At 47.2% G+C, this 16,160-nt stretch overlaps 1 protein-coding gene across 1 annotated transcript in view; it reads left to right on the forward strand.

The window, feature by feature from the left end:
- Window positions 1–253: 253 nt before the first annotated feature.
- LOC104546926 (limbic system-associated membrane protein) overlaps window positions 254–16,160 on the forward strand; it is a gene marked incomplete at its 3' end in the record, with an annotated part of 143,758 nt that continues 127,851 nt past the window's right edge. The window contains exon 1 of the mRNA XM_010192436.1: window positions 254–478. Within this exon, the coding sequence (XP_010190738.1) occupies window positions 324–478 (155 nt within the window). The remainder of the gene's footprint in view (window positions 479–16,160) is intronic.

Raw genomic sequence — 16,160 nt, forward strand, 5'->3', positions numbered from 1 at the left:
TTACCTGACTTTTTCCGCTTGCTTTTTTTCATTTTCTTTTCTTTTTTTTTTCTTTCCTTTTTTAATTGAAGGTTGTGCTAAGACTTTTTTTTGGAAAGCCTTAAAAAAAATAAAAGAGGGGGAAAGGAGCCAACAAGAGACTGAAAAGAGCAAGAGAAAGTGGCAGCTGAGGAGGACTGTGAAATCACCTCCCCTTTCTGGGGCTGTTGATCAAAGCGAGAGTTGTACATTATTATTATTGTTTTTCTTTCTACATCTGTCTATCCACATCCACACGTAGAGAGAGAGACAAGTACAGCCAGTGAAACTCGACGAGACCAGCCATGGTAGCAAGGGCTCAGCCTGATCGGAAACAATTACCGCTGGTCCTACTGAGATTGCTTTGCCTTCTCCCTACAGGGCTGCCAGTCCGCAGCGTGGATTTTACCCGAGGTACCGATAACATCACCGTGAGGCAGGGGGACACAGCCATCCTCAGGTAGGGCATTTTGCCAACTTTTCCTTTTCTGTGTGTGTAACGGTGTTTCTATGTATGCAGCGTATACATGTGAGGCGATACCGATTTGCGTGTATATGTCTCTGTGAAAGCGTGTGTTATTTTACCTCTCGAACTGCAGTAGCAGCAGCTGCTACAAACAAGCTCTGCGTGTGTGTTTGTGCTTTAATGCAAAAAAAAATAGCAAAGCTTTTGAAAACCTCTTGCCACCACTCTCCTCTGTGTAGTGCTCTGGATCAAAAAGATTTCAGTGGGAAAAGATCTGTTTGTGTTAGCCAGCTCTTGTGAACGTACATTTTCCACGAGCCCTGCAGTATCAATAGAGGAATCAAAAAGGGATCCAGCTGTGCTTGCCAGATGTTCCATTGATCTTCCCGTACTTCTTTCTGTACCTATGCAAAAACTTTATCCCTGGTGCTGCCAGAACTCTTAGGCAAGTTCTTTTGGGAAACTCTGGCTTTTAATTATTTTTTTTTAATTTATTTTTTCTGCCCTGCAGGAAGGGGAGATGTAGCAGTAGTTGAAAAGGCTGGTGAAAAAATGGTGTAAGAGCTCTGACATTTACAAAGCTTGTATCTCATTCTCTGTGTTGGTTTTTTTGCAGGGCTAAGTAAATGGGTGTATGCTGTGCCTGTGTATCTGAGTGGTTGTGATGAGGGTGTCTTTGTACATGAAGCCTTGTTCACTGGCAGTACAGAGTGTTATATTCCTGCATTCATCGTGCATGTTTTCTAAAGGTAGTTCCGAGGCTACTTGGGCTTTCAGTTAGGAGCATCCCAAATATCCGAAATGCAGTCATCTTTTTTCTGTGGGTTTCTTTTTCAAATTCTGCCTCTCTCAACTTACCTGCAGTAACTTCCCTACTGAAGCTAACTCTGTGCATGTGAGTTTGTGCACACACTGTGTATTATGGCTATAAAACCAGTGGACGTAATTTAAAATAAGTCTGTAATCTGTATGAGAAGCTGATAGCGCACAAACCCTGAAGCATCAAGGGAGCAATTCCCTAGCAAAGCTAACAGCAGCAGCAAAGTTTTCTTTCTCTTTCTCCAAAATAAATCCTGGTAGATGTCACCAAATGGTCTGCTACATGATCCCCTGTGTCCTGCATCCCTCTCATTTAATGACAGAGGAGTATGTGAGCGAGCAAGATGGGATCAGGGAAGAAGGATGCTAGAAGAGGAAGATGTGTGTGTGTACGCATATTGCTTCTCTCAGCTCCCGTGTGCTGGGTTGTTTTGATCCTGGAATATTCGTTCAGCAGCTTCCATTCCCCAGCTCTCCAGACTTGTTAACTCACATGTAAGATTTATCCACACGGAGTAATAGGATTTACAGAGTAATTCATCTGCCTTGCATATGCGATGGAAGGGGTTTAGATGTGACATGGTAAACACCTAACAAGGGGTGTTGCCTCTGCCTCCCAGCTTCTCTCCTCTCCCTTCCACTCACTAGCAATTCATATATTCTATTAACCCTTTTCTAGCAGGACTCCCAGCTGACTTAATCCCATTTTTAAAGGCAATCGCTTCCATCAATCTTTTCCTTTGGAGGGGCTGCTCAGGAAGATGTTTGCTGGCATATGTTTGGTACATACAGCAGCAGACAAGTCATTAAGTTCACTTGCCCAGCCAGGGGTCACTGGATTTCTATTTCCCACTTAACCTTGGAGCTTTGGAGTTTATCTAGGTGCTGCGTGCTAAAGCTGCGTTTGCAGCAGAGAGGGCTGAGTGGATGGTGGAGATGGTGCCTGCATGTGCTGCGTGTAAAGCGCTCGTCAGCAAGCTCAACGGGGATGCATGGGAGAGTGGTTTTGGTGTTTGTGTGTGGAGTGTGTGGCTTGCCAGTGTTATGTCAGGTGCTGAAATAAAACACCTGAGTGAGGTGATCCAGCTGTGCCAGCCAGATGTGTGCCAAGTGACACAGTTTGCGGGAGTGGCACGCCACCCAGCCATGTAACTGCTTGCCCCGAGCAATACAGTGTTCCTGGCAGGCTGCGTTTCTGTCAGAAGTAACTATGGCCAGTGCACAGGCTTTCCCTCCCTCAACCGCCTTCCTAAGCTCTTCAAGCAGGTCTGGCTGGCTATGTGCTTTTCACGTTCCCTAGGAAGGGCAGCTGTTTCTCCTCCCTTTCCCTGGGACAAGCCCCAGGTTTCTGGGATATTTCAGTCTCTCCTTCAGAGGAGAGGCAGAAGCCAGGCTGCTCTGGGAGGCAGGACTGCCACATGCAGCTGGAAGGGATGAGATTCCTTCTGTCCCTTACACTTTAGGTCTTCCAGGATAGCATTTCATTCCCTCAGTTTTAAAGCAAGGGTTGGTTTGCTAGCTTCCTCCTTGCTGTTTCCCTGCCCCTCGAAAACATAACTCACTTTAAGACAGCCCTGTGTTTGAAAAACTCCTAGTGTCTCACTCTCCCTGCCTGTAGATCCACTAATGACAACATGAGGGGAAGAGCTGGATGGGGAAGAAAACATTAGATGATCTATACTAACTGTGCTCAGAGCAGATCTTTACCTTCACAGAGAGGTAGGTAAGAGGTTTCTATGCAGAGGTCACATCACCTGTCTTTGCTATGCATCTACTTCAGAAGGAGGAGGGAGTGTGCAGTGGCAGTTTACCAGTGCCCAGTAGCTCCATCCTGTAGCTTGAAGGGAAATGAAAATGTAGGAGGGAGGAAAAATGATATGCAGTTGGAGAGATTTAAAAGCAATGCAGTGATAATATAACTAAAAACATTTTGTTCATGTAAATTGTGGTGCAAATCATTCAGCAAAGCAGTGAAGACAGTATATTCTGAATGTTTTTTCTCCTTTGAGGCCTTATACATTTGTATATAGTGTTACACTTGTAGGTGGAAGATTGGGTGGGTGGACTGTTCTATGAAGTGCAGAAAAATAGTTTATTATAAGCCCTAATGTTCCTAAAGGAAGCCACTCCTCTGGAGCTTCATCTACAGAATTATTCTGGGAAGTTTGGATATGACTTTTTAAAGCTGTGGCATTTAAAATATTCCCTTGCTATGGACTTTTAAAACAATGTTCCTAACTCTGTACTAGCTCATCTCCTAAATGACCTGGCAGCAGATTTGATTCATTTGTTGGCCTTGCTGAAGGTTGATGACTTTTAGTGAGTATTTGGCATGGGGAAGTTAGTCAGGGAATTGCAGAGAGAGAGAATAAAAATAGCTCATCATAGACTATCCACAGGGAAAAGGGTGATGATCTGCTCCTTAGAGCAAGGCTGAAAAGGGAGGAGGGGTCTGAGAGCTACAACAGGTGAGAAGGGCTGAGCAGAGATGGTGTTTGGCCAGCTACAGCCAAGGAAAGAGAGCAGGATGTTTCAGAGATGATCACTGTATGTCAGAGAGCCTGTCAGACTTACTAAGACTTCATTTTTTAACTCTGTCTTCAGCTAGTGAAGAAGGACACTGAACCTTATTTTGAGTATTGAGAGGGAATTGTGTGCTGCATTTCCTGCCAATGTTTTGCTTGCAAGATCACGGCTGTGAGGTTGTCAGGTTTTGTATGCAACTTCCCTGCTTGAGGTTAGAACAAAAAAAAGAATCTCCAAACAACAAACACACAAAATGTCCCCCAAAACTAATTAAAATGGGAAAAAAACCCCAAAAACCAACATCCCTTTCCACCTCATTAGTTCTGCAAGTGTTGGTGACCATCAGCAGGGACCCTATGTTTTGTTACGCACCTTCAGCCTAGGGAAGGGAAGAGAAAAAGGAGAACGTTGGCTAAGCTGGGACATGTGCAGTAGTGAAGGGAGGGAAGGGAGCTGTGCCTCTGTGTCACAGTTGCCCCTGAAGATGGGTTAGAAGCAAAATGGTGATGGAGTCAGTGCTGTTGGGCTCGGTACCTGTACAGCAGGTCAGGGTGAAAGATCAACTCTCTCGGGAACCATCACAGCAGCTCACCCAAAAATGCCTTTGAAGAGCTGTTCTGAGGGCATCAGTGGGACTTGCCCAGGGCTTTTGGTAGTCCTGTCACAAGGGCAGATTTGGCCTGTAATGACTTCTGAAATGGAGCTCATCACTAGCTGGAACCAAAATGGGTCACATCCCCATTCCCATCTGCTCGATTATACCAGTACAATTCCACCAAAGCCCAAGGGCACTGCCAGAAATATTGCATTTGTCTTTGGGGCAGATTCCTGGGGACTGCTAATAAAAAGGTACAAGTGACTCATAGAGGGCTTAAGCTGCTGAGTGCTGCTCAGATGATGCTCAGCCCGTTGAAGAACTGGGATCTCGCCAAGGCCAGAATTTGGCTCATTGTTCCTGGGTTTTTCCAAGCATCAACTTTTCATCAAGAATTAAATCAATCTGATGCTGATGCACTGATGAAAACTAACATTTAACTGAGTGTGCAATTTCCATTTTTACCAGGTATTTTTAAATAACACGAGGTTTACATGAAGGCTGATAGCACATTTAGGAGCTTCCATCCTAATAGGTACTTAGTTTCTTCAAGTTACATGTGTTAAAGGATTGGCTAGAATCAAATTACCAGCAGTAATGGTAGCGCTGTTGGTGTAATCCTGCAATATAAGCAATTTATGCAAACGCTGTTCCTGGCCTCCCAGTATTTTGCTGATATTCTGCACGTGGAGCTATGCTAGAGGACAAAGGCACCTCAGGCAAAGTGGCAACACAGCACCACAACAAAGTTTGTGCCCTATACAGTCATTTTAAAAGAAAAGTAAAAGCTGTTCAGATTACACTTATAATTAGCATATGATTTATAACAGGGAGCACTGAGCTGAGCTCTTTGCTAGAAATGAGAATAGGCATGTTCGAAGGTATAATGCTACATAATAATACAGCCTTGGCAGTAAAATTGTAACCTTGATTATTAGTAGTATTGTTGTGGCACTTAAAAGGCCACCGCTAAGTTGAGGCACCCTTTGTATTAAGTGCCACGCAAGCACCGAGTAAGAGAGATCCCCTCTTCCACGGGGCGTGCAGGGCTGTTAGGGGGTGGGCGGGAGGTGAGGGGACTCGCCCAGGGTCGCACAGTAGGGCTTGGGCGCATCCAGCCTGGTGACCTATCCATTAGCTTGGATTGGCTTTTGGCTCAGCTACGCAACGACCCTGCAAATGCGACAAATGAGGTCTCCCTAGGACATCCTGAGCTCTGCTGGTATTGACTACAAGACTCAAACGCTCTTCTTTTTTGCCAGTATATGCAAAGCATTTATTATCAAATCTAGCGTACGTGTGCCAAGGGAGTATGTTGGGATTTGTGCAAAAGGGGCTGTACTCTGCTGATACTTTTCTTTAAAAAAAAGAAATTAAAAAATATATAAATGTAGTAACAGATGATGTTGCAAAACTTCTAGGTCTGGCAGCAGATGGTGCCATTATATGGAGGCACACATGCATACATAGATATGTGAGTGTGAGTGCATACATATGATAAAGAAAGTTGCAGTAGTATATGGTCAGAGGCTTGCAATTAGTATCTGTCCTTATACATGCACAAGATTTATATATAGTGTGGCCAGCGTTAAGTGGAGCCTTTGTCATACCATGTTTTCTGCAAAATGGGACTAACCCATCACAAGCAAAGTTGGAATGGAAAGTAGAAAAGAAAAAGCTTGTGTTTGGTGAAATTATGTATGTTTAATAACACTGTATGTATAATTTGCATTCAGAAAGATGGAGGAGGAGAGACAGTATCAGACTGTATGGCTTTAACCTCCTCCCCTGAGTCTGCACACACACTTCAGTTTGCAGCTAAGTACCGTATGTTTTCCTACTTAGTTGACATTAAAATTTATATAGTAGTACGTGTTACCTGGAGTGTCTCAGAGTCAGTACGTCTTCCACTCCGCTCCCCTCCCCAGAAGGTCATGAGGAAAGACCCAGTCTTAAAATAGCTCACAGTTACTGGAATTTGCCATCTCATAACTATAAGTTTTCAAAATGTATGTTACACGTACCTGCCCTTTACATCCAGACCCACAGGCGTCTGATTCTGACGAAGCTGCGGAGCCACAGCTCACTGCTGATGCAGTGACAGGGCTTCACCAGGCTCACTGCGGGACTGAATATAGACATTTTCATTGAAGGCACCTAGTTTTGTTGTCCATCAAAATTCATTCTGGCTTGTGTGAACTCATGCTCTGCTGGAATAAGTGCAATGGAGGGCTCAAAGGTGAAGTCAGGAATTTACTGAGTTTTCTTTTACACTCCTCTCCCTGAAGAAGAAACGAATGTGATTTTCAGCTGAATCTGACACCAAAGCATTTGCTTCAGGCTTCAGGCACATCTAACGTGTCTGGTTTTATGGTAAGTAATGGGAACTAATAACGATGAGTTTCACCTCTGCCTAGAAAACACCTATTTCAAAATAATCTGAGCAGCCAATCTCCCCCGTGCAGGTATATTTCTGCAGATTTTTATTAGGAGCAACTCAGTTGTGTGGGAGAGGCCAGCTATGACCCCAGAGTGGCCCCCCGCCCCACTGTGCTTGACCCCACGCAAAGAGAGGAGAAATAGCCCTGCCACAGCTCTATTGATTGCACTGGGCTTGGGCTTTTTTGGTCAGAGCAAACTTGATGGAATTGAGCCTGCTCAGACTGGGCTGGAGTTCAACAGGTACTTGCAATAACACATCTGCATGAGGTTTAGGGGCTGTGTGCTTATGCGTGAGTATGTGTTTCCCCACATTTGTTTCTGTTTAAAAACAAAAAGTGTTTCCTTGTGTACAGTGTACAAATGTTTGTGAATGCTTTGGAAGAGCAGGGAGGCTTGTCCCCTGCACCCTTCTGTGAGAGGTGAGACATGCCTGAGTGGTTTCTCTTGACAGGTGCTCTCCTTAGATGGTCTCCTAAAGGAGCACTGGATTTATGAGTGGGAGAGAAAGGCCAAAAGGGCTTCAGGTCCCCACACACCAGTCTCTGTGCAGTTGTGAAATGTAATAGGGGTGGTGACACAGCTGTGGAGCCACCACTCATGGCAGTAAAACACCACTGCACCCACCCTGCTCTGGGACGTCAGGGTGACTGTGCTGGAGACCCACCTCCATCATCGCCCCTAATGCGGTGTGACTTCGTGCATCGGTGATGACAGTGTCTTATCAGGGGTGGTGATGGTGCTTTCCAGTGTAGGAACCCAGTGATACTCCAACTGGGAACCCAACAGTACCTGTATGCAGCTATTTCAGCGCTCATCTTTCTCACTCCCTCCATCCCAGGCTGGTCATCCACACTCATGCAAGGCTGGACAAGGGAGGCTGTGACTCAGAGCTGCCTGTCCGTTCACTTTTCGTGCTTCACTGTGCAAACAAAACCCATGTTGAAATCCACTGGCAGGCAGCATCCATGACTTTGAATAGTAAATACAAATCTCTCTCTCTGTCTCTCTCTCTCTCTCTGTTATTAAGCTGACAGGCACTTAGCCAATTACCCAGTCGTCGTCTCAGCTGTATTTATGGAGGAGGAAGAGACAACGCACACAGCTCTTGTCTTCAGGGCTTCAGCTGAGTCTCCCTTGTGTGCTGTAGCATTTTCCCTTGTGTGAGCTGCTTAGGATGCTGAGGGAAAGAAACCAATGAAGGGGATGAGTTGAGGAGAGGGAGAGGGAAGCAGAGGGGAGGAAAGGGGTCTGCTCCCCCAGACCAGGCACATGCCAGAGCTGTCATTGCTTGCCATTGTCTTTGTGTTTAAAGTTGGCAGAGCGCACATGCCTCCTTTGCATAAGGTTGTGACGGATGGGGAACATGATGGCGAAGAATGCTTGCGAAGTCCTTTTGGCTGTGACAGGGCCAAGAATAAGTGGCTGACTGTGAGTCTGTGCCTTGGAGTAAAGGGACTGCGTGTACTTGGGGATTTAGTGTGAATCTGTGACTTGGAGCCAAGAGGCACCCCTAGTTCCTGATGCAGTATGCACCTAGAACATACACCCTGCACTGGCTCAAGTGTTTACTCCAAGCAGCAAAATTTAGGCAAATAGCACTGAAGTGTTCTGTGAATATTTTCATGAATGTTAAAAATGAATTCACTTTGGCTGCAGCTGTGCTTCCTTTGTGTGTGTGCATGTGCATCTTTTTTGCTCTCCCCCTTGTGAATAATCTGAGTGGATGAGTTTTCCTTGCCCTGGCGTTCATGGACAGAACATTTTAAACAGGTTCATAGATGAGCAAACAAGGCTCTAGCTGCAACTTCTGCAGCTTGAAATCCCTGGCTGTACAGATTTGCAGACATGTGCCCCTTCTTCCCCCTTCTGCAGACACTAACTTTGTATGTATGCCTGTGGTGCTCTTGATATATGTTTATATAGGATGCTGCTTGGGGAGCACTGGACATGGTTCTTACAACCCCTCATCAGAGTCCAGGCATAAAAGCAGTGGAACAAGTAAGACGTGGCGCTGATCACAGCTTGAGCCACAATAATTTATGTGCATGTGACAGGAGAAAATTACCTTTAAACTCTGCACCCAACCAATCAATCTTTCAGCAGCCTGTTTTTGCTAGGAAAGGTGCCTCAGGCCAAGCCTATCAAGCTCAGAAAAAGAAAGGTTAAAATGTTCTAACATCATTATCTCTTTCTTTTCCTTTGGAAGAGAGGAGCCACAGTGACAAAGCCTAGCTGACTCCTTCACACCAGCTCCTTTGTAGTGAGCTCCATTCCCTCCCCCAGCCCAGATTCCCAACAGGAGTAGGCACGAATTTGTTTAAGGTCAGGCCCTGTGTTCATCTTGTCAGGGAACAGAAAGGAGAGTGTTAGACAGAGGCATACATAAGCATGCTGGGATTGGAAAATGCACAAGAGGGGAGAAAAACACCACCACTACAAGGTAGGAACCCTACTGAGTGCTGCAGGTACCACAGAGACTTTAGGAAACCCCCATATATTTCAGGGTGTCCTCTGAGCTTGGAGAAAAGTGAGATTTGGGGAGTGATTACTCCCTGAAAAATTATTGTCTCCTCTGCCAAATACAATATAGTATGATCTGTAGTCTCCCTGCCTGTAGCTATAGAGCAGGGAGTCTGCACCAGCTGAGGCAGTTGTTTAGTGGGGCTTCCTGGGGGAAGGGGCATTAGGCCCCCCTCCTTGTATGAGCAGGGCCATGTGTGAGCTGTGATTCAGTGGAGCCTGTTTGTCCCTTCAGAGCCAGCAGGTTTATTAGCAGTCCCCTCTAGTCAGAGGACAGGGGAGGTTTTAAGCTGGTGGAAGAAGATGGAAAGGGACTGCTGCAGTCCCTCCTCTTCCCATCTCCCATCCCATTAGCCTTTGGTGTGCTGGTTAAACAGGGATAGTCCTTCCACACCCCCCTGCTATTTCTCAGACAGACTCTGTCCCCTGCCTCCAGTGCTGCGGGCTGGGCACACTGACCTATCCTGGCTGCTCCCACTTAGCCGGGCTGTCGTTCCTGACAACAAGGTGAGGACCTCAGAGCCCCACAGCTTTCTAGGTACCCACACCTTTCTCCTCTGCCATAAGGACATCTCTCACTACCACCTCTTTGGTCCCTGAGCAACAGAACCTGCAGGGACATCATGATCCCAGCACTCAACCATAGGCACAGCAAATCACTTCTTTTCATAGAATCATAGAATAGTTCAGGTTAGAAGGGACCTTAAAGATCATCCAGTCCAACCCTCCTGCCATGGGCAGGGACACCGCCCATCAGACCAGGTTGCTCAAAGCCCTGTCCAACCTGGCCTTGAACACTTCCAGGGAGAGGCCATCCACCGCTTCCGGGGCAACCTGTGCCAGAGTCTCACCACCCTCACAGTAAAGAATTTCTTCCCAATATCTAGTCTAAATCTACCCTCTTCCAGTTTAACACCATTCATCCTCGTTATATTGCTACCTGCCCTTATAAAAAGTCCCTCCCCAGCTTTCCTGTAGGACCCCTTCAGGAACTGGAAGGCTGCAATAAGGTCTCCCTGGAGCCTTCTCTTCTCAAGGCTGAACAGCCCCAACTTTCTCAGCCGGTCCTTGTAGGGTAGGTGCTCCAGCCCTCAGATCAGCAGTCTGATCAGTTTTTATGTAAGCCCTTTTGGATGCACTGGCTAACTTTCCCTAGCCAGTCACTGCTGTCGCCACCCAGTTACCCCATGCCACTGACTATCAGGGTGGCTGCTAGCACTGCAGAGAGGCAATTGGGGCTGAAGCAAATGTGAGGGAACAAGATGCTTTCCGTAGTCCTTGGGGGACACACATCCACACAGTCACTGGCACGCACCCGCCGTACACTTGCACGGGTGTATTTGACTGTTTCTTGGATTGCATTCCTGTTTAATTGAAATCAGTCCTGGATGTGGTGAGGCTAAGATAGGGGTGCTGGCTGTGTGCTCAGACAGGCCTTAACACACACAAGCGAGTACCCAGAGAATAGCTGACTTAGGGTCTTGTGAACCATGGACCTCGTGATAAGAAGCTAAGCAAGTGCAGTCCTCATAGTGACTTCCACCCTCAACTTTCCCACTAATGGCAGGTTTTTTTTTAAATGGATCAACTTGATGGTGGGGATATGGAATGAGGGCAGACTCCAGGAGTACTGGCCTCACATTTCTTAAATAAACAAAAACAACTCATGAAGACAGAAAGCATAAAGAAATATGCATAGTCAAATTGCCTTTCTCACTTGTATGTATAAGGCAGCCATGGTTTGAGGCAGTAAACAGTGCAAGACAGCATGTGGGGGCAGGACCACTTAGATTGTGCTAAATGTGGACAGCAGTAATAGGAGATCCCATGCTAATGAGGAACATAAAAGGAGTTATCTCCTTTATCAGCTAGACCCACTTCTTAGGGCCTGTTCTTATTATGAATACTGCTGAGACTTGGAGTGTGCCCAAAGCCTTCAAGTTGTGCACATGCTGTACCTCATCTGCCTCCCCTCCACTGCCATCCTTGGCTGTCTTTTGCCAGAAGGAAAGAGGAGAGTGTTTGCACAGATTTGTCCACTGAGAGAGAAAGGTTGGATAAGTTCATCAGAGAGACAGAGCTGAAACCTCCCTCTCCTGTCTCCCTCCCCTATTGCAAATCGCACCCAGCTCCCTCTGCTTGACACACTCCCCCATCCATCCTGCCACCTTACTTGGTGAAGTTGTCTGTCACATCTCTTCCTTGCCCTCCCCATGTCTTCCCTCCCTCCTTTGCTTTTCTCTCTCTGTCTAATTTAATCTCCTCCTCGCCCTTCACCCCTCCCCAGCACATGCCCTTATTCCTGTCTCCAGCCCCTTCCCCCTCTTCCTTTTCTTTCTGTCTCTTTGCTCAACTCTGATCTCCTTTGAATTTCCCTTCTTCATGGACCTGGGAGCAAGAATGGGGGACTAGGGGAAAGGCAGAGAAGGATGGGGGAGCACCATAGTGACTGCAGTACCCTGGCTCTTCAGCTGTACATGATAGAGCAGGCTCTGAGCTCTCTTGTTGGGCATGGCCACTCAATCAGTGCTTTGTATTCTGACTGGGCCTGCAGAGCATTCCCAGTGTATTTATTTTCTGTTCCTACACAGAATGCCTGGTGCCTGTTTGTCTGGGGAGCTCATAGGAAGGGGTGTGTGTGGGAGGGTTAATCAGAAGTGGGGGCTGCATCACCAGTAAAGCTTTTCCTAGCAGGGATGTAGTTGGATGCCTGTTGCATCCTAGTGATCTGCTTCTCCTGCTTTCAGTTGCAGCTCAAGTTGGAAATAGAGTGGAAGGAGAGCCCAGTCATTGCTGAGGTGGTTGACAGGCAAAAGCTGTGGCTGCAGGCTGATGCAAAAAACACCTTGCTGCTGTCAGCAGAGGAACACACTGCAGTGCTGCCTTGGTGTGCTGTCATTCTACTGCTGAAAGTTGGAAGGGGCAGCAGGGGGCTTTTTTCCCCTGTTGTAGCACTTTCTTGAGCGAGAAGCTTGATACTCCTGCATGATGCTGACATGGGGTGACACAGATCAGTGCTGGGGTGCAGACCTAAGATTTTCTTCTGCAGCTGGCAAAGAAGGCAAGTGCATTTAAAAGACAGTGGTGGTGCAATGTTATGGAAAGTTCTTGGTGTACAAAGTGCCAGACCTCTCTGACCTTAAAGAGAAGCAGCAGGTCTTTAGCTGCTAAGTTAGGATCATGTCAGCCAGATTTGTCCATTACAGGAGAGGCTTTCCAGGAACTCTGGAGACAGCCCCACATGTTTGGCATGGAACCATAAGATGCTACAGGAAACTAAAGCCAGCTGCTGGTGCTGTAGCAGGGGTGTTCCTCAGTGCTGGTCACTCTTTATTATCCTCCTGTGATACTTCCTTTTTGTGTGACTGAGACTCTGAAGCCTTGGTGAAAGTGCACACATCCTGGCTGTTTTTACACCTAAGGGAAACCTGACATTGGCATCCATAATCAGGAGCAGAAGGTGCTGCAGGCAATCTGTCTTCCTAGTGCTGCATTAAACCCGTTTTAGTTCTTTCAGCTAAATATCAAATTATCTGTCCACCCACACATCCTCCCCACTTCATCAACTGTGCTTAGTGATGGGCCATCTGTAGGACTTCTTCCCGGACAAGGGGGTCCACAGGGGTTCTTGCGTAACATGCTTCATGCGTATTCATCGGCCTTTAGAATGGCATTTCTTCCCTTCCTATTCTCCTGGCTGGTCTCCAGTACTGGCAATGAGTCAGAGGCATGCAGGTCTTTCCACTTGAAAAGTGTGTCCCAAGGTGGAGGAACATGTGCAGCTTGCTTCTCACCTATGCTGGGAAGTGGTGCTTAAATGCAGGCCAGGTGGGTCAAGGACCTTGGATGTAGTCAGATCAGTTAGCCTCTGAAATACCCTTTTTTTTTTTCATGTGGAGCTCAAAATGGGAGCAGCATCCAGCTCCCAGAGAAGAGAGAAATAAGGGCATACGACAGATTTTACAGCATCATTCAGTGTCTTACTGGATGCCGTGTTGTGTTCTGCTCCAGCTGTGTCTCTGCTCCACGGGTAGTGTTGCCTGTTTCCTGATCACTGTATATACTGAAGTAGTGTCCTGTGTCTATTTGGGGTACTTTATGTTTCTAGAAAGATGTGGACCAGTTGGATATGGTCCAGAGGAGAGGTGTGAGAATAATCAGAAGTCTTGACAGCACAGTCAGTGAGGAGAGATGGATGGAAATGGGGCTGCTAGGCCTAATGAAGAGAGGACTAAGCGTGAGATATGAATAATAGCATTGCATGCTGGTACATAAGATACAAAAGAAAATAATGATCTCTTTTGCAGAAGATGAGGAGGAATGGTTTAAGATCGCAGCAAGAACACAGGCTGAATGTCAGTAAGGACCCTGAAACAGTAAAGCTAGCAAAACAGTGAATCAAATTGCCTTGGGAGGCTGTGTAGCTCCATCACTGCAGGGCTATAAGGATAGACTAGACATGTATGAGGAGTGACAGATGCCACAAATGACAAAGTAGAGCTGATCCATCCTTCATAGAGAAGAACAGACTAGATGCTTCCTTTGGGTCTATTCCACCTCTGCTTCTCAATTCTCTGCAACCTTTAGGCTTAAAGAATGGCAGAAGCATGGGCAGAAACACAAAGGTTCAGAGAAGTACCTCAGCAAAGAGCCAAGTGAGGCTGGCCAGAAGGTCCTTACCCATTTCTTCTGCTGTGGCTGCCCTTCTCCCTTCCATCCCAGGAGCATGGTGTGCTCCAAAGAGTCTGTAGGCAGTGCCACTCTAGTCCAAGCATGTGACAATCTACCTGGTCAGAAGAAGTAGGAATCGGCATCAAGACCATCCCTAAAACCATTTTTTTTTTGAGGGACTCGGATCTTTTTCTTATCTGCTGTCTTTGGGGGGGGCGCAGGACCTAGAGGATATTTTACCACAAAGGTGATAGGAAAAACACGTTGAATGCTCAGTGGGAATGTTTGATGATGTTGCTGAATGTTCACCTGATGAGGCTTTGTCAGCATGTTCTGCTAACGAAATGTCACCTTTCCCTGGCGTGACATCACTTTTGTGTATTGGGATATAAGCCCATGAGACTCAAGGTCTACCTGAGAGGTGGATGTGGTACAGTGTATGGGTGCTGTTGGGGCTTTTCACCACCGGGGAGGTGGCATGTGACATAAAACACAAAGCAGGGCAGGCAGCGAGCTTTGCAATAGCAGCGAATTGGGCGACTTACAGGGACATATGTAGCACCCATAAAACTCCAGTGCATTGGGTAGAGAAAGGATGTTTTAGGAGGCTGAGAAGCAAGTTAGGAGAAGAAAAGCTATTCAGGGAAAGGGAGAAGAGCATACGTAAGCCTGCTGTAATGTTTGGATGAATGTGTTTGGTCTTAATCTTTCTCCAGCTGTAGTGACCCAGGCTGTTGCTAACCTGGCCAGGCAAGCTGCCAGAAGCTGTCTCCGTTGCTCACGCATCGTCCACTCTCATCCTGTCTCCGACTCATGTTTTCTTGTCAGCGTTTCTCTCCCACAGATCGATTTCTCCTTGGCTCATCCCAGTGATTTTAAGCATAGAGAGAAACTTCCTCTTGGCGGTGAGAGATAATCAAGCTGAATATTACCCATCTCTGAAGTGCAGGCAGTCCGTGAGCAGAGCCAAAGTCAATATCTTGGTAGATGTTGCCTTGCATTGATTTATCTTCTCCTGGAGCAGGGTGGATGGCCTCAAAGAAGGCAGCACGGTCACCTGGCCAAGCCCCAGATTTTTTGCAGGCTACATTAGCTTGCTTAATTTGGTCTCAAGAAGCTGCTCTCATCAGTGTCTGGGGGTAGAAGAGCGTGGTGCCAAACTTGCAAATCCCTCCTTCGCTCCTGTGTTCACATCGCTGTTACTTCTTGTGCCGAGACAGATCCTGAGCTCAGAGCACCGGCTCACGGTGCTGAACTAAGCCAGCCTCATTTACTGGCTTAATGGAGCAAGAAAAACAATTGTCTGTGCTGCTGCTGGGGCAGGGGAGGGGTGCAGGAGACCAATGCCCCAGAGGGGCCTTGCAGCATGGGGGTGTCCCCTTGCGGGAACCTACATGTGTCTGAAGGGGAAGCAAAGGCAGAGGAAACTTCTGTGCAAGCAGGGAGGGAGCAGCAGGAGTGGTGGGGAGATAGACATGGCCCCTCCTCAAGTCAGAGGAATTATAGCTAGGAGGTTGCTGTGCAGGACAGGGTAGAAGGAAAGGTGGCTGCCTGCAGACAGAGTAGTGGTGGTGGAGGCAGGCCGTGGGGGAGCCAGTTGCCAGGCAGGAGGACCAGATCAGAGTGCTGCTCCTGAGCTTTGTCCTGTCAGGACAAGCAGACAAAGGTGTGTGGTAGTACCTGTACAGAGTTCCAGTTCCCAGCTCCCCAGCATAATGCACTCTCTGTTTTCAAAGACCTTTGAGCTCTTCTTCTGCGTCTGGGAGCTCCAGGTTTGGCTCTGGCAGGAAAGAGCCTCCACCAGACTAGGCTGGGGGCTTTTCAAAACCGCAGCTAAAGAGAAACCATCTGTATGATCTCAAGTGACAGACACTCGCATGCAAAACCCATCCTTTTTGGCACCATCCATTTCCCCTCGGCCCCCTTTCCCAGCCCCTCATCTCCCCATCTCTGGCTGAGCCCTTCACAGCTCCTCTCCACCCACCCTGCTGCTTTCATGCTGTAGCAGCAGCACTGCACAGATACATATATAACATCTCCGGCTCTGCAGTCTCCCCGAGGGCCTGGACAGATGCTGATTGTCTTCATGCCCAGTTGGGGGCA

The sequence above is a fragment of the Mesitornis unicolor genome, unplaced genomic scaffold (genome assembly GCF_000695765.1).
Source record: "Mesitornis unicolor isolate BGI_N332 unplaced genomic scaffold, ASM69576v1 scaffold17899, whole genome shotgun sequence".
NCBI lineage: Eukaryota > Metazoa > Chordata > Aves > Mesitornithiformes > Mesitornithidae > Mesitornis > Mesitornis unicolor.